General features: G+C 40.0%; 1 protein-coding gene across 1 annotated transcript; it reads right to left on the reverse strand.

The window, feature by feature from the left end:
- Positions 1-3,708: 3,708 nt before the first annotated feature.
- mpp2b (membrane palmitoylated protein 2b) lies at positions 3,709-18,223 on the reverse strand. The gene is made up of 11 exons (XM_037691640.1): positions 18,198-18,223; positions 17,898-18,102; positions 17,551-17,706; positions 13,213-13,440; positions 10,750-10,881; positions 9,249-9,351; positions 7,878-7,946; positions 7,631-7,792; positions 6,573-6,775; positions 6,252-6,380; positions 3,709-4,357 (listed from the first exon to the last, which is right to left on the reverse strand). The coding sequence occupies exons 1-11, from the start codon at positions 18,221-18,223 to the stop codon at positions 4,181-4,183; spliced, it is 1,590 nt and encodes a 529-aa protein (XP_037547568.1). The 3' UTR covers positions 3,709-4,180.
- Positions 18,224-18,974: the final 751 nt, after the last annotated feature.

Consider the following 18,974-nt stretch of genomic DNA (forward strand, 5'->3'; position numbering starts at 1 on the left):
TCTCAATAATGTCAGCAGGTTGATAAAACTCCAGCTATGACAGAAATAGAGAATATCTTTCCATTTATGTAAGTTTTCACATGAAGTTAACAAAGAAAAAAAAAATTACAGGAAGTTTACGTTCATCTGGTTTTAAAATGTGTCCCCAGATTGCCCTTCCTGGTGATCTCCATTGCTTCCATACTCCTCTGCTTCTATCTTCTATTAAAAAAGAAACGAGGGGAAGGTGATGGCAATATTCCGATGCAAATACAAGCAATTTCCTCGTCAGTGGATCAGGTGGAAGAGGACGCACATTTTGACCAACCCCCTCCTCATTACAGCACCGTGGATCACCCACCACCATACTCACTGGTGAGGAACAACTACTCAGCTGAGATCATCAGATCACTTTGCACATAAATGTGCGATGTGATTTGAGCGCTGATGCATATTTAATTTTTATTCTATTTTTGGAACAAGTGCTTAGATTTTTTTATTTTTTTTAATAAAAACATTTAGGTCCAACTAGAAAAAGGTACAGAAAAAGAAAGGTTATGATCAAGTATCTTACCTGTTGTAGATAGCTCTTTGAAGAACCTCCGATTGAAGAGTGTTGAAGTCTGACCAGATTTATTTGAATTAATCTATCCAGTTTTAACAAGGAAGTCTCCATTGAAATAATTTCTTCTTCTGGGGAATCCTAGTCAAGCTGGCAGAGTAGATACACACTGCATAAAAACTGACATGTAAAATGTCACTATAAGAACAGAAAATGCTCGTGTAATGTCAAATTGACAGCTGTGTAAAAAGGTACAAAATACTGTTTGCATGAGTGTACATTTTTTTAAGATTTGAGAAGTTTAAAATGGCAGCTTTCCACTTTGGTCCAGGTCTTTAGTTTGTCAACTGGATTAAAATTACTCTAATTTCCTCTTTAACGGAGGCAGCTCAGTGAGTTCTCTACAGCAGGTAATATATTGTTCACAACCTTTTCAGAAAATCCCACTTCAAAAGATCTGAATCATTTAAAAAATACTGAAAATTACCAATTTTACACAAGCATGCCTTGCAGTGAATACCTTTTTATTTAGCATTTAAACGTGACTTAGTGCGACTAAACTGATTTTATTCATTTGTAATTGTCAGATAACTTAATTAACCACTGACTTTACTGACAGGGAATCAGAACTCGAGGCTGAACTTTGACCAAAATGTTTAAACGGGACTTACAACAAGAAATTTGTCAGCGTTTTCACAAGAATCACTATTCATTTGGGCCCTGTTTACACCAAAACGATTTCTGGTGAAAATGAAAGAGTTTTGTTGCGCTTGTACTGTTCATTTACACGAAAATAGAGAATGTTTTCTCTGACAACGGCACGATTTGAGAACGGCCGAGTGCAATGGTTCAAAAACGTCCTGGTTTCCGTTGTCGTGTAAACAGAAAAAATAGATTTCTGTCAGGGAATCCCTGGCTCATGCACAGTATGACGCAAAACATAAGGGCTTCCTACAACCCACAGAAGAAGAAACTATCGACAATGGACTGGCAGATTCCCAGTCAAAGTTCTCTTGAAATTTAGTGGATTTATAATTCAAAGTCATCCTAAGCAGATGTTGAACCTCGATGTCTGTCCATAGAAATATTTTATTCTCTGCCATCTCGACTGTTGTAGCAGCTTCCAGGTACTTTTTTTTAAACGCATGCGCACTGAGTTTCAACGAACATAGCACCAACTAGTGGCGTGGCGAAGGAATTACACCTTTTCCACATCTACCGTTGCTGTGTAGACAGAGATTGTAATTAGAACGTTTTCATGTAAATGTGTTAATAGACATGGGGGGGAAAAAAATCAGTTTTCATTGGATCGTTGTCGTGTAAACAGGGCCGCAAACTTGTGGCTTTAATTCTTTTCAAGTCAGTTTGTTTTCGCTGCAGGACACTGAGGGTCTATTTAAAATCTAAAACTTACAATAGATGTGTTCAAAGTTTAAAATAATCCTGTAAAAAAATGCAAAACTCACCATTATTTTAAATATAAATCAGAAATCACATGAAAAACTTATTGTGACTGACTGTGTTCAAAATGATCTTTAAACCCTTTTCTTGCAGTTTGACCCGAAGCTGACTAACGTTTGGCCCGGTGACCCCCCGCCTCCCTGTGAGATGTATCCAATAACCATTCCCCTGGCGCCTCACTGGATGACACAGAACCTCCACAGACCCCATCTTCCTCCATCAACCAATACCACCTGAACACCCCCGAGGTCACACAGAGCATCCTTCAGCTAAACTGTCAACAAATCCTCCATCCTGTACATTTCTGCAAGCTCACTGTTGTCATTATTTCTTATATTATAACTTTAATTCTAAATAAACAGTAAAAACAACTATTTACCACCCTGTTTTATATAAGGGTCAAACTGCAGTTGAGCTGCATCTTGAACACCTGCAGAATCATCCAAGAGTTGCTTTATGTTATATTATACACTTTTTATTACAGTACAGTACTTACAGGTTTAAACAAAGGTGAAATAAATAAGTTGCTAGACTTGTATAATCTTTTGTTTTTGATAAAGAACAAGCACATCAAAAGAAGTGAAATGCTCCAAGACGGGGAAAAAATGTTTCCTTGGCTTGTGAACCATATTAAGGCAAAACTAAATATGACTTTAAGCCACTTGGAAATTCTTTAAATGCTTGTACATAAAAAAGTTCATCCATTAATAGTCCAATAAATGATGTTCAGGTAATATGTCTCCCCCTCATTATACAATGCATACTCTAGTCTAGGCTACTTAGGATAGTTTCTTGCTCCTTTTTAGGGTTTAAATGTAATCAGTGCTACAAAAGAAACTCCAACAGGATCGAGCAGGCCGTTTGGAGACACAGTGATCCCTCTGCTGGCTTCTCAAAATGGCAAACAAATCAGAACTTTTCCAGCACAGGACAAGAAAATATAAATAAAACATTGTCACAAACATTAAAAAGATTAAAGCCTTAGCAGTCCTTGAAGGAATGCATATTGCCCGCTGCCTTTCATAGAGTTTTAAACTAAGATCTTGTGTTGAGAAATGACAGCGTTCAAACCTCGAGGCGATTCGTTAGCACTTGGAGCATGTAATATTTATGACCCTCAGCTACTACCATATTAAATCTGTCTGAATCCACATGGTAATGAGTTTTAGATGTACATCTAATGAGTACGTTCTGAAAGTTTCATGAAAACCAGTGGTGATTCATGAGAAATTTTCCTAACAGCAGTTTGATTCCAGTGGCAAGTTGTAAAATTTTAGGCAAAAATCTCACCAAGTGTGTCGCGCTCAGTCTATGAGTTGACAACTATTCTCAGCTACTACCACTAGCACTTTTAGCTCACTATCTACAAAGTGACTGAGTTATAACCATTTTTATGTTTGCTAAGGTCAATTGGCTGTGGCGACCATCTTAAATTAGGTCGGCTTCACACGTTAATCACTTGTAGATTTACACTCAAGACTTTTCTGAAAATTTCTTTAAAGTTCATTCAATAGTTCATGAGATATGTTGCTAACAAACAAACAAAGATACACACACAGGCAAAAAAACATTATTGCCCATCTTTCACCTTTTGGCAGTAAAACAAACCATGATGATAAGATTAATAAAACCTCTCAACAAAGACATCCCCACCCCCTCCTGTTTGTTTCTGAATGTTGCGGTGTGTGTCCACATTAGAGTTAATGGATAAATGCACTGCATGTGTTTTAAATCATCTATTGCTATTTAACTTCCAAACCAAAGAAGACTATAAGATTAAACACGTTTCCAAACAACCGTATGTTAAAATGGCAAAATGTGCATTATTCATTACAAATGCAACATTTGGTACCTTTGCTCCGTCTCTCCTGATCATCCAACGTAACCACTACGAAAACGATTTGATTAAAGATTTGTAAAGGCTAAAACGGTCCTTCCACTGACGACACACACGCTCGGACTAACGCACGAACACCTCAACTCTAACCCTCCTGAACAAACATCGATAAGATTATTCCAGTTTGGACAAACAAATTACAGCTTGACGTTGGGCTCAACAGAGGAACACAGTTTGTACAAAAATGCTCTACATGAGGCTGATCTTTTGCACTGATTTATGCTCAGCTGCTCCACGTGGACGCAGAACCCCTTCTTCTCCTGATAGAAACCGACCAGCGTTCAGAACACCCAGCTGACCGGCACCCATTGACGCTCCGTCGACAGCTTCTCCAGAGCCACACGTAGACTTCGGAAGGCTGCTTCCAGCCCGTCGTTCATGATGCAGAGGTCAAAGTAATGTCCGTAGGCTCTCTTGATGCGCTCGCTCTCATCCACTGTCCTTTTCAGTTCAGAGTCCTGTCAGGAGCACGGACAGAGGAGGTAAACAACAACAAAAACTGTCCACTAAGAAAGTCTGAATGTGAGGAATGCAATTTTCTTGCTGGAATCAGTCACCACTGAGATAAATGTTTACGTGTTAACGCTGAGTCAGCATTAAGTTTTCTTCTGTACGTTTATGCAATCAGACATCACCATACTGTGAGCTATTTAGCATTTGCACTTAATTTTGTTAAAATTCGTTTATAGCTATGGTCTGGCTAATTTCAGCTACTGTTTTGCTGATTTACCACTTTTTCTAATCTTGGCTTTTTTTCTTCTTCTTCTTTTGGATGCTCCTTTCTTCAAGGAATGGCCACAGCCGACTAACTCCCACAAAGATTTGACGAGATGGTTTTTATTATGGATGCCTTTCATAATGCAACTACCACCGAGTTGCTTCCACTCAGTGGTTCCAAACCCTGGACCTTGAGGAACACAATCCTGCATGTTCTAGTTGTTTCCCTGCTCCAACGCACCTGATTCAGTGATTTATTTCCTCATGATCTGCAGAAGCCTGTTAATTACCCATTAATTAAAATCAGGTGTCAGAGCAGAGAAACAACTACAACATGCAGGATGGTGTTCCTCAAGGATCAGGGTTGGGAGCCATTGAGAGCGCCTTTCCAATTCACGTTGATGTAACGGTCAGGGGATTCGAACCAGTGACCTTCCAATCACAGGCCTGCTTTCTCTAACCACTACACCACCACTCACCCCCTTAGCTTTTGGTTATTACTTTTCTAATGTTATATTTTAGCTGATGATTAGCTAGTTCTTTGCTTTAAGTTACAGTTAAGCTAAATGTAACTTTAATCAATGGTTTTACTGGTTTTAGCTTTACTCTTGAGATAGTTTTAGCTTTTATTGTTCTGCTCATTTTAGCTCGTGTTTTAGTTGTTTCAGCTGTTGTTCTGCTTGATGTGATTTTACAATTAAGTTTCATCTTTAACAAATTTCAGCAGATTCAGTCAACACTCAGCTGTCTCATCTCATTTTTCTAGTTATTTGATGAAAATGATAAAACTTTGCTCCGCTAAAAGCTAAAAGAGTTTCATTTAGATTTGTGAATTCAACAACGTGCTGCGTTCAATGACAGTAATTTTAGGAGCTGTTTAGCCCATCAGGTGATCTACGCTTCAGGATTACTGGATGTTTGGTTTTGATGCAGAGCTTCAGATAGGTGTGAGGATACAGTAAAGTTTATTCCTGAGATTATTAAAAAATGTGTAATCTTATTTTGACGCCATATTGCATTTTTAAATTGCACTGTTTATCAACAGTGGTAAACCTCTGTGTTTTGTTTCGATTGCATCAAACGACACCGTTCTACTGTCAAATTATTATAAACAATGAGAATCAAAGAGAAACACAATTTTTTTGGCATTTAAAATATAAAACACTCTAAATTAAAGGCCTTGTATTCCATAAGGAAATGATGGAACTGTGGCTGTTTTGATCAACTCATGAAAATAACATTATGCACAGGCGTTACAACAGTTTTTAATAAAAATAAATGTGGTTTAGAAAAACTGTCAGATTTACTATTTTGTGACGTGATTTGAAATTCTGCGGCACTTAATTTTAAGCCTCTCAAATGGGAATTGAATAAAATGCATTAAACGTCTACAAATAATAAGCAATTATAGTTTTAAACAGGACAATGTTAGAAATGACGTATTTATAAAATAAGCTTATATAGCCTATTAGTTTTGTTTTTTAGGGGATGCAGTGCATTAGGACAGTGTGCTTTTAGCACATTTACCTGAAAAATAGTGAGTAAAAAACATGCCTCCAACTGTCGGTGCACTTTGATTCAAATGTTGATCAATATGTAATGTTGAATCCCTGTCATTGATTCGCTCCAACTTACCGTCAGCTGCTTAGTGACTACTCCTGACTCAATCGCTGACCTGTTCATAGCTTTGAGGACTTCAAAGTCGGGCGCTTCGATGAACACAACGTACGGCAGGAATTCAGACGTCCGCAGGATTTTAAGAGCCTTCAGATAAACACAGGCACATTTCTGATTGCTACACAATGAAAAACTTCTATGAAAAATGTATTGGAATGAGGTTAAAATGCTAAATTACTCAGCCTAGAAACAGATGTGTAGCAACAGGTTGTAGAAGAAGGAACATTTCTATTTTAGTCATGAAAAGACACTAAAGGGTGGAAAAGAGGAAACATCCACCTGTGGGTTGACATCCAGGATGCAGATCTTTCCTGATTCTATCACGTCGTGTATGGAGTTGATCTTTGTGCCGTACAGGTTCCCGTCATACTCGCCGTGCTCCAAGAAACGCCCGTTTCTGATGTCACATTCCATTTCGCTCCGGGACATGAAGGAGTACATCTGACCATCCCGCTCATCCACCTTCGGCTTTCTAGAGGTGACTGTAGCAAAAACAAATACAAACACAGAAACCGATCAGGTTCAGTGCAGAGACGCGTGTAAGAATGTTCGCATGGTACGAACACAGAGACGGAATAGTAAAGAGATGGGGAAAATGCAAGAATAAGCTGTTCAAACGCAAAGAAGAAATACAAGAAAGTATTTAATACGTGAGATTAAAAACCAATAGCACAAAAACTGATAATAAACAAACAAATCCAATATAAAAATAAAAGAAAATAAAGAAATTCACACAAAAGAAATTGGAGGAATGCATATGGGTCTGTTGGCTGTGGCAGCCATCTTGAATCGAGCTGGTTTTAAATGGGAATCAGTTGTAGATGTACAGCCAATGATAACTTTCTGAAAGTTTCATTAAAACCCATCCAGTGGTTTAGGAGTTTGGTAACACACACATGCACACGCACGTTCTTGTAAATGTACTTTTTGGGGACTTTGCATTAACTTCTGTTTCATTCATTCACCCTTTACTTATACAAGTTAATCCCATTGAGCCTCAGGGACTCATGTACAAAAGAGACTTGATTTTAACAAAGACTGATGACAACAGTGGACAACAAAGACAATAATAAACAATCATAAAGGATGGATACAAATTATTTTTTTTGTTTTAAACAAGTTAAAATAAAATGGTAATTAAAAGGATAATTAAAAGGAAAGTAGTGAAAAACCAGCGGTGTAGAATACTAAAAACCGGAACATGTCTGTATTGGAATTTTGCCAAGTATAAATAAATATTTGTATAAAATGCTTTAACAAAAAAAAACTAATAATAAACAAACAAAGAAAGCGGGAGAGTATTTGTGGTTAGTCTGATGCTGAGCGGCTGCACTCACAGGGGACGGTGGTGCCGTAGCGTTGAGCGTCGGACACCAGCAGCTTGTTCTTCAGGCTACGTCGACCGACGCCCTGCGCTCCAATCAGAACCAGCGTCTTCCTCCTGAAAGGCGGGACTTTGGCAACCTCCTCGTAAATCCGCAACTCGTGCCGATCGAACTCTAGTAAAGCAGAAATCAGACACAAACACAAGCTAAACGGCAAACTGCGCTTGTTCAAAGCTGCGACCAGTAGGACGACTCTTACCTGCGTTCTTGGTGGTCAAATACATCATCTTCTTTTTCTTTTTCCCACCCATTCCTGCACACAGAGGACCTGAGACAGAGAGCTCAGCTCAGTCAAACCAAACATTACTCTTATCTCTGCAGCCATTTCAACTCAATCCAAAGTTGAAACAATTTACCCCGAAGGTAAAAGCTCTGCCCGGTCAAAACGTCAGAACCCTGGAGCAGAGGTCTGCACCTTTATCAGAGGAGCTCATGCTGGATATTTTTTACTAAACGGCTCAGAGCCACCAAACATACGTGAAGATTGAAATAAAGATAATGCATATAAGAATAACACATTTTTATATATACAGAAGTCTACACCATCTGATAAACATTTAACCACGCAGGTATGCAGGTCTGAATTCTTCATATGTGTGAAAAAATAATTGGTTTACATTATGAGATGGTGAAACTTGAGAAAGCATGCATAATACACATGTACACGCGTACCTGTGCACACGTGCACTAGTAATAAGATAATAAGTACAAGCTGCCACTAGATGGCAGTGTGCACCAACAGTGATCAGTCTGTGTAACTAGTTTGGTGCCAGAGAACACCTGTGACTTGGCAATCTGCTGACCTTCTGTTCAATATGACAACATTTGTCCACAAATTAAATATAATAAAGAAACAAAGATTAGCTCACTTAAGCGCTTAAAGAGCAACTTATTAAACATTTTATTCATTGTCAAATTCAGGTCTCTCTTGTAAATGAGTCCCCGTGGCTCAACGGGACTAACCTGTATAAATAAAGGTTGAAAAAATCTCACCATCTGAAAGCATACGATCTAAACATCGTTATTCTAAGTATGTTTTTGGTTAAAAATTAATTAATTAATTAAAACAGAAGGGAAAATGTGCCAACAGACAGCCTCCAAGGACAGTAAAGTTGGAGTGTCCTCTCCTCCATAAGTGAAGGGCAACCAGCTCGCTCTGCCTCACCACCTGTTTAGCTGCTGGCGATGACTCTCCGTAGAGCAGGTCGATGCGAACACATAAAGACTCTGTTCGCTCCATGTCGTATAAGAGAGCAGATCGTTATTGATCAGGGTTTTGTTTACGGGGGTTTTACCGCCGCTCCTGAGTCAATGCTCCTTCTCAGCAAGGGCAGTTTGTAAACGTCAGATTCTGCAGCTTAATAACCTGCAGATTGTTTCGAGCCGCCTGCGTTCCTTTCAAGCTCGTCACAGACTCTCGTGTACTCACAGTGAAAGGATCTCTTAGGAGAGGTAAGAGGAAGACGAGCGCCTGACGCAGTACTTGTGTTATACAGAGAAAAGATGTCCTTATTACTGTTTGTGCAGGAAGAAATCTGTGTCAAATAAATATAATTGGAGGCACTTCTACCTGTTGTAGCGAGTTCCATATCTCTCTTCACAAAAGCCTTCCTCTTTTCTTCAAGAAGCTGGCTGGGAATCAGGCCGGCACTCCCCCCCTCTATGTGACAGGCCTGTGAAACAACACACAACTGCAGCATATGCAAGAAAAGGAAACACAGCAGCCCAGCTATTCCTTGAAGGAAAGCATATTGCCTGCTGTCTTTCCTGCACAAGTTACAAAGTGATCTCATGATGGAGCCATCGTCAGTTTAGTTAACATTTGAAAACAACAACAACGTTACGACTGTTGTTATATAGCTTTGTTTGAGAATCTAATACAGTAGTCCCTCGTTTATCGCGGGGATCGGTACCCTGAAGTCCTGCGATAAGTGAAAAACTGTGAAGTAGGGATAGTAGTACAAGTAATAGTTTATTTAGTGTGTATATATATATATATATATATATATATATAAAGGTGTTTTAAACCCCTCCCACACTCTTGCAATATTCTAAACAATGTTGCTCAGCTCTAAATGCTCTAAAAGAGCACAGAATGTTATGATTGTGATTTCAGCTCTCTGCCACTTGCCAGCACTTTCGGCCACGCCCACTTCTCTGCTGCAGAGTGGAGATAGACAGAGGAGGAAGGAGGAGCTGCAAGAGGAAGCTTCTCCTGCAGCTGTGGGCTGCACACACATGCAACAGGTGCTAAATAATTTAATATAATTAATTTTAAATAAATTCCATGCCAATCATGCAGCTCATCCATCAATCAGTCAATTGTGTGTCATGTTCAATCTCATTTTGAAAAACCACGATAGAGAAAGTTAGCAACAAATGAACTATGAAGTAGTGAGGGACTACTGTAGTTGTAAATGGACATGATAGGATGAAAGAAACTGAGGAGCTGCCTGATAAGTTGTAAGTAGTTTTGCTGACGTTCCTTTTAAGATCGTTTTTTCCTGTATTGTTAGTTTAAAAAGGTAAGAAAACTGTGTTTTGTTTAACTTTATTTATGTGCATAGGTAAGAAAATCAATAAGTCTACATTTGGTTTATTGTGTTGGCCTGAACGCACCCATTTTGTAAATATTTTACACACTTTGACTTTTCTAGAAAATTACAACCTCGTCTCAGTCAATGCCAGAGCTGTGCAAAAGTTGGAATCATCTTTATTTTAGTCCTGACTACTCCTAGACCAGGCGTTTACAAAAATATGTGTAATGTCGCAATGTTGCCATGTTTTGTAGTAATCAGTATGCTGTAAATAATTTTCAGCTACTACCAAATCAAATTTTGGCTAATCATCTGCAACAATAATTGCTTGACTAATTGACGCAAACATCCTCAACTGGACTGGCTAATTAGCTGTATTTGTATATCTAATGACTGCTTTTAGTATTTGAATTACATATATAGGAAATTATGATAACGGACAGAAAAATGCACACAAGCACACACAAAGACATGAACATGCCAGACTTCCATCTTCTGTGGATGATAACTAAACTTGATGGTGGCTAAAGTTACCTGCCACCAGTTGAGGTCTTCTTGGTTAAAAATCTGCAGAATGTCTCCGCTGCTGAAGCTGAGTCCTGCTTCCTTGCAGGGAATCAGGTTGTCATGAGTGGGGTCGTAATTGAAGTGACACTTCACAAAGGCCTGAAAGAAAGAAGGAGCATGTCAATGAAACGTTGCTGTTGGACTAAATAAACTCCCAGTTTAAAGAAGGTGTGGTGATGGTGATGAATGGACTTCATCTGTATGAAACACATCATCTCAGATGTGCTGGATTCAGCTGAAAAGTCAAACTGTCAATCTGAACTCACACAGACAGCGAGCATAAGAGACTGACAGATGGGAAGGGAAAATAGGGAGGAAGACAAAGAAATAAGGATGGAGATGAAATCTGTAGTCATGGCAACCATCCCCTTCCCTTTGCCCATTTTTTTTTTTTTTTTTTTTTGAGTCTAATACTAAACTGATGTAAGAATGTAAAAAAGCCCGTTGGTCCCCGTTGTCCTGTTTGTCTCATTTCTCTACAGAAACAGACACACAGCAGTGACCTGCAGCCAAATGGAGCTGTCAACTCTGGTTTAGTCACTCAGCGATCGGCAGGCTCGAGGCCGGGCAGGACGTGTCGACAGCTGGATTACATTTAAAGAGAACCTTAACTCCAAACACTCCATCCACCTACACAGCTTTCAGCAGTGTGAGCATAACCTGTTTTTCCTTTAAAAATCGCTGACTGACAGCCACTTCTGAGCGTTTAAAGAGGACTTTTTAGATCTCGAGTGTACACAATAAAAATTACACGCAGATACTCCAGTTGGTGGAAAACAAGGGAATTAGAAATATACAGTGTAAAAAGTCTGTCTTGAAGAAAAGCCTGCACATTACTGGATGTATGATTCAGTCATACATGCACAATAAAAACAGACAATGGAAGTAAATAAAGTTGTATAACATACTGTATTGGAAACATTTACAGCTTTTACAACGGACTGAAAGCTGCAGTTGTCTTACTGACAGTGAAGTGACAGAAAAAAGTTTTTATTTCTTTATTTCTTTAAATATCCCAACATTTCATCTTCTTTCAGCTTTTTCCTCTTCAGGGGTCTCCACAGGGAGTCATCCTCCTCCATCTCACTCTGGCCTCTGCGTCTTCTGTCCTCACTCCAACTACCTCCATGTCCTCTCTAACTGCATCAATATATCTCCTCTTTGTCTTTTTCCTGACAGCTGCATTTCTAACATCCTTCTACCAGTATACCCACTGTCCCTCCTCTGGAGATGTCCAAACCATCTCAATCTGGTCTCTCTAACTTTATCTCCCAGTTGTTCAACCTGTGCTGCACCTCTGATGATCTCATTCCTAATCTTGTCCATCCTTGTCACTCCTAAGGAGAACCTCAACATCTTCATTTCTACTACTTCCAGTTCTTTCTCCTGTCTTATTGTCAGTGCTGCTGTTTCCAAACTAAACACAGATGGTCTCACTGTTCTCTTGTAAACCTTTCCTTTGACCTTTGCTGCCACAATTTTAAACGCCAAAAGTCAGTTCTTGTTCTTGTTTAAACATCTGTGTGACAAGAACTGAAGTAACAAAAGAACATGTTGAAAAAACAAGAACAAGGCACAGAAAATAGAAAATATATAAGCATAAAGCCCTAGCACACAAACCTTTTATGAATCATTTTCCTAGAAATGATGTTCAAGTGTACTTTAGTCTAGTGTAAAATTAATTTAGCATGACTCCTTCTGACTCACATACTGCTGAGAGCAATCAGTCACAGAGTTGTGTTTGTTTCATCTTCCAGTCTTCCCATCCTTTTGGCAAAACATCAGCAGATAAGATCTCTTATCTAAACTGGGTCACATCTTTGGTTTGACCGGCCTCCTCCGGCTCACAGAAGGTTAGCGCTTATTAGCTGCCACAACACAAAGACATTTATGACTTTAAACCAGTTTGACATGACTGTCGACGAGGAAGAGGGCCGGCACAAGAGGAGGGGGGAGTGCCAAAGACACCATCTTAGCACCAACATAACTGGTTAGTTCCACTTTGGAGTAAGCTGTTTGGGGGAAGAATCAGTTTTGTGTTGTGTGTTTCCTTGACTGATGAAGCCTTAAGGATGGAAGGTGAAACGTTTCAGAAAAAAAAAATAAACTGTCCCGATGACCTGACTGAAAATTGTTGGACATTTATGACATTTATTTGTGACGTTACACAAAGCACCTGCTGACCTATATGCAACAAAAGAAGACGTTATTTCTAAAATAAATTATGCAAACACAAAAAACACAACATTAAACATCTTGACTGTATTATTCAACCAGCTTGTGTCATCTAAAATGTTTTTCTTAACTCATCATTCGAGGTGGCAAACAGGAGGGTAAAAAAATGAATTACCGCCGTACACCGGTACTTTTAAGCAAAATAAAGCACACAAAATTTATTCAACGATGCATTCATTTTTGAAATGCACTGACCTGTCTCGGCGTGTGTGGCTCCTGGTAGCTGGGTAAGATCTTCAGCACCACGCTGCCGCTCGCCTCCTTCAGCATCTCCTGGAGCACTTTGGGGTCGTTGCCCACCTCCTTGCCATTCACCTCCTTGATGATGTCGCCCACATGAAGCAGACCTTGCTGGTCAATCATGCCACCATGAAGGATCCTGGCAATCACCAGCTCGCCACTCTCAACTCGAAAGGTCACACCCTATGTACAAAATAGTAGTATATAAATAAAGGGTTAGCATGCCTTGAATAAACTAATACCTGTCGTCTTTTATGCCAGAGTTTTAGATTAAGATCATTTTATGTTGAGAAATGAGTCGTGTCCACTTTGGTCAAACCTCAAAACCAACATTGTACATAATCTCGTGCAATATTGCAAGATGTCACACGATTGACTCAGCTACTACCACCCAAAAGTTATTTTGTTGTAGATGTACATCCTACAATTACTTTTAGAGTTTTAATAAATTCCAATGATTCATGGGATATTTTGGTAACAAAAAAAACCTCAACATCTAAAGTTGATGACAGAGTTTCTAAACCACTGTCAAGGTAATGTGTATTACAGTAGTCCCTCCCTCGCTACTTCGCAGTTCGTTTGTCGCGAACCCACTCTATCACGGTTTTTCGAAGTAAGATTGGACATGACACACAAATGGCTGATTGACGGATGAGCTGCACGATCTACATAGAACTTTTTATTTAAAATAAATTATTTTAAATTATTGAGCACCTGCGTGCAGCCCACAACGGCAGGAGAAGCTCCCTGCTGCAGCGTGTCAGGATCTCCACTCTGCAGCAGAGGAGTGGGTGTGGCCGAGAGCGCTGACTGGTGGCAGAGAGCAGCTGAAGACAAGAGAGCTGAAATCATGACAGTCTGTGCTCTTTTAGAGCATTTAGAGTTTAAAAAACATTGTTTGGAATATTGCAAGAATGTGGGAAGGGTTTAAAACGCCTTTATATATATATATATATACATATATATACACATATATATAATTAATAAGATAAACTACTACTCACTACTTGTACTACTATTCCTACTTTACTTAGCAGTTTTTCACTTATCATGGGGCTTCAGGGTACGGATCCCCCACAATAAACAAGGGACTACTGTATTTGCACTCATCATGCTCCACAGCTCTCCTGCTGTACTGTGATGTGAGTGATATAACTGTCCCGTGTAATCACTGTTACTGTAACGAGTCGGTGAGGAACGGAAAGAACTAGCTGTTTTTGATATCCTCAAGGTTTGAATGATATGATATGGATACAACTGTGTGATACAGTGACGTGTCCTCAAAGGAGTCCTTGACTCAAGATTCACTCCTTCCTGTCTGCAGCGGACTTTGATGACAGCTCAGACTGAGGGAAGGGGCTGAGAGCTAGCACTGGAGTAATTCCATAAAACTAACTTGTCCGGTCCAGGAAGTTAGAGCAGGTCAGCGTTTCAGACGGATGAGAGCAATGATAAGAGTGTAATCTTGTAAGTGCATTAATGTTCTGTGAATGCTGGACTGCTCTCCAAAGCTTTGGAAACAAATCTGATGAACTACACCTTGGTCTGTTTGGAAATCTCCCTTTAATCACGACACCACACCATGCGCAAATGTAGTAATGTGGCTTTTTGTGTTTTATTTACGTTTTATTTAACCTCGCTTGTGCATATTTTGAGGCTGCTACCCATGATATGGTCAGAGACACGAGCTCACGCAGGTGTTCCACATCAGCCGTAATGACATGGAAGCCAGGAATGGGGAGATAAAAAGAGCAGAACAATGAGCAGAAGAGTGCAACGCAGCAGCAGAGACGGAACTGCAGACGCACGCAGCCACCGCAGAGGGGCAGGAGGCACGGTGCCGGAGAGCGCAATGGCCGGGTGCGCTGCCACCGCTGAGGGACAACAGCTAGGGACAAGCCGGTCAGCAGAGTAGCAGATTGCAGAAATTGAAGGCACAGTGATTAAGAGCAGAGGCAATTGGGGGCGAGGACGCACACAAGAAACCAGCTAAGCTGGTCGGCACTGTGGATCTTGCCCGGTTGGAGGGTGCAGTCGTCCAGGTCTGGTGTCGAGGGCGGAGGACAGAATGTTGGATATCACTGGAGGTAGAGGTCGCCATGGGATGCCAGACTTAGGGAGGTACGAGTGCTGGGTGTGGTCGAGGCCATGGAGTGACGCTGGACTCTGAATAGAGTGCCGGGAGATCACTGAAGGTCGATACTCTGGACCGCCTGGGAGCGCCGTGCGAGGGCGAAAGGACCACGCCCCCCTCAGCTAAGACTGCTTCTTTTTCCTCAGACTGTTATAACCGTGTCACATTTTAATCCCTTATTTTACAGACTGCTCTACATGCCTGGTTTTTAATATTTGTGTAAGGATGGTACCTTTCTGTGGCCCGGTTTGTGTCTGTGTCCCCTCATGCTCCCTCATTAGTTCTATTAGTGCCACCCGTGTCTCGTCCCAGCTGTTTGTAATCACGTCTCGTCTTGTCCCTGTATATAAGCCGTCTGTTCAGTCTTGTTCATCGTCGCGTCGTACTCGTTGGGTCTCCTGTGTTCCCCCGAGTCTTCCTAGTTCCTTGAGTCTCCCGTGTCTCCTGAGTCCTCCTGAGTTTCCCGTGCCTTCTTCCTGTTTCATGTAAGTTTTGCTGCCCCGTCAGCTTGTTATTTTGTATCTTTATTTACCATTAAATTCCTATTAAAGTATTCTGCCGAATGAGTCCCTGTTCTGCACTCTGGGTTCGCTCCCTCCTAGCAAATCCTGACAATTTGGACTGCTTGCAGCATTTTTCCTGGTCTGTGAAACACTGCTCACCCCTACGATATGTGACCTACCTTATTCCTAGTTTAACTAGGTGGCGTTGCTGATTCTAGTTTATTTTTTTTTCTGTCCAACTAAAATAAACATATTACCGCTTGGCAGCCGACACAAACTAGCACTTTAAGTACAAGATGAGTATTACATTAGGGACTCGTGCCTTTTTACTGCCACATAAAATTTAAGCTCAATACCTGTTAACCTGAATGAGTTACAGTAGTCCCTCGTACTTCGCGGTTCAACTTTCACAGACTTGCTCTTTCGAGGTTTTTCAACGATTGTCAATTTTGATATTACTCATGTGACTGGAATGGTATGGGATAAAAAGATAACGAAAAAAATACTTCAGACAGGCGCTGCCATTTTGTAGTTTTCTTTCAATAAGCCTACAGTATACTGTAACACAAGTCAAAGAACTACACTACCCAGAAACCACAGTGCTTCCGGACGCTGCTTTCTGCTGAAATGGAGAGAAAGTTTTGCAATGCAAAGCTAGAAGTAACAATCTATCTATTATGATCACAGAACTCTAGGAAAGTGGTAAATAATCCTGAAGCTGAACTCATCCTTCAAGTTGGAGGCACTAAGTGGTGGGCTTAGTCATGCTGCAGGGTAACCCTACGAACCAAGCCCGACCAGAACCAAGCTTCTGCAGAGCTGGTGTGTAGTCATATAAAATTTTGCAGTACTGTACAGTACATATATGTATGTTGTTAAAATTACATAGGTTAAGAGTTGAGAACATTTTAAGAGTGTGGGAAGGGTTTCTAAAGCCTTAAAATATACATGAATACAAAAATAAATGTAGCGTTCCTATTTTGCTGTTTTTTCAACTATCATCGGGCGGGTGGGTGGAATGTAACCCCTGCAATAATCGAGGAATTACTGTACTGTATAGCCGTTTTTGTGTTGGCTAAGGTTGATTAACTGTGGTCACCATCTTAAATCAAATAAAGTCCAAAAAGTAAGGACTTGTAGATGTGCACATAAAGATTACTTTCTGGAAGTTGCTTTAAAATTTGTTCAGTAGTTTTTTGGGTTTTTTTTTCTGACACAACAGACGCATGCATGCACACACAAATATACACACATTATTATCCATGTTCTGACTTTCCGTGACCAGCAATAATAAATATACTATGATTTACCTCCAACTCCCTCAACTTTGACATGAATTGTAGCAGTTAGTTTAAAATGTTAAACCTGCAAGAAGAATGATTTTAAAGATTGTAACTAGAAACTGAGGCAGAGCGCCTGGACAAGTTTTCACTTATTTTCATTAATCATCATCAAGTCTAACCTTACAAATAAAACATGTATTTCATGCATTGCAAATTAGTGTAACGGAGTTCTCTTTTTAACAGAATCACAAGCAGCTCTTTTGTTTCTGAGTGCATCTCATTCACTAAAGAAATGTTTCTGTTTACAGTTTATATAAATTCTGTCCTTCCACTGAGACTACAACGTGCATTTAACCTAAATGAGTGGTCTTACCAGGTGTTCTCCGGACACCTTGCGGATGCCCACCATCCTGACTGCATCTGGGGGGACAGGCTGATTGTTGAGGGCTGCGTCCATAAACGAGCAGGGGCTGGGAGGAGGAGTCTCGTAGTTTTTGGAAGCCACAGAATCGTGAGTCTCCAGGAGAGACTGCGAGCAGAATGAGAGAGAGACACAATCAGGCAACAAGTTGGTTTAATCAGGAGAGAAACGCTGTGGTCTGGATGGAGCTATTGATGAGAGAGTCGCATAGAAAACATAGTTTGAACACTTGCATCTTATTGCTAATGGATCAAGAAGTTTGAGGGTGTTAATGAGAAGTTCAGCAGTACTCAACAAACCTGGAAGTGCGGCTCCTTCAGGATTCGGATGAGCTCGTCGGCTGCCTGGCTTCTTTGTATGAGCGGGTTGAGCTCCTTCAGGATGTCCTGGACCAGCTCAACATTGTTCTCACTTACAGCCTCAAGCTTGGGTTCCTCAAACCTCTCGTGGGCCTTAGTTTTAATGGATTTTATGGACAAAAACAAACACGTTTCTTGGTTAGTTCTACCACATGTAAACAGTGTCTCACACTTTTCATTTATGTTATGGTTTCCACCAGCTAAATAAAAATTGCATCACTTTCAGCTCCATTTCAGTACCTTCTGAGAAAGTAATAAATGCTCATTTCTGAGTGGAAATATTTTCTGGCTTCTGCAGGTGTTTGTTTTGATATGCAGAAGTAGCACAAAGAAAGCCTGCTGACTTCAAACCAAGAAACACTTTAAATAGTAAAACAGCTATTTTTCACACAATTTTACCAACATGCATTTCAAATATTCCAAGATTCACATTAAAACATAAAAGTGATCGGTATTTTGCAGTTGATACTTTGTGAACACTCTTGATGCATGAATTATTGAAACTATAAAGCCTTTTAAATCTATGTTCAAGACCCATCTTTGTCTCTTGGTGTTTGGTTCAATAGCACAACATTCAACAAAAAATTTGGCTTCAAGTTGTTTCTGTATTTTATTTTATTTTCTAACTTGCTCTTTTAATGATTCTCATATTTTATTGCTTTTATTGTTGTTTTACCATTTAATTTTTCTGAATTGCATAACAGTCTGAAAAACATCCGTTGTTTTAATTGTGATATAGAAATAAAACTTTGACAATAACAAAACATACCAAAAAAAGGAAATATAAATTAGTTAGATGTGCCTTGAGTGTTATGGTGTGGGGGATCAATATTTCAAGGAGCATTAACATGACCAAAAACATGCATGTTAGGCTGCCTTCAGGTCCAGGCCTCCCTTGCAAAAGAGATAGACCAATTCCTAGTATTTTACTTTGAGTTGCTAAGATTGCTGAGAAAAGGATCTCTATGCAAGACTTAAAAATCTTAACGGTATGTGCTACCCTTTTCTACTCAATGC

Source organism: Nematolebias whitei, chromosome 17, assembly GCF_014905685.2.
Source record: "Nematolebias whitei isolate Nwh7 chromosome 17, NemWhi1, whole genome shotgun sequence".
NCBI lineage: Eukaryota > Metazoa > Chordata > Actinopteri > Cyprinodontiformes > Rivulidae > Nematolebias > Nematolebias whitei.

What these genes read in the sequence shown, in the direction of transcription:
- mpp2b (XM_037691640.1), bottom strand. Translation starts at nt 18,223, where the DNA reads ATGAGCATTTATTACTTTCTCAGAAG. An exon ending in TGAAGGAGCCGCACTTCCAG is followed by an intron (nt 17,707 to 17,897) that starts GTTTGTTGAGTA and finishes TTCTGCTCGCAG; the next exon opens with TCTCTCCTGGAGACTCACGA. An exon ending in AGGTGTCCGGAGAACACCTG is followed by an intron (nt 13,441 to 17,550) that starts GTAAGACCACTC and finishes TTTTGTACATAG; the next exon opens with GGTGTGACCTTTCGAGTTGA.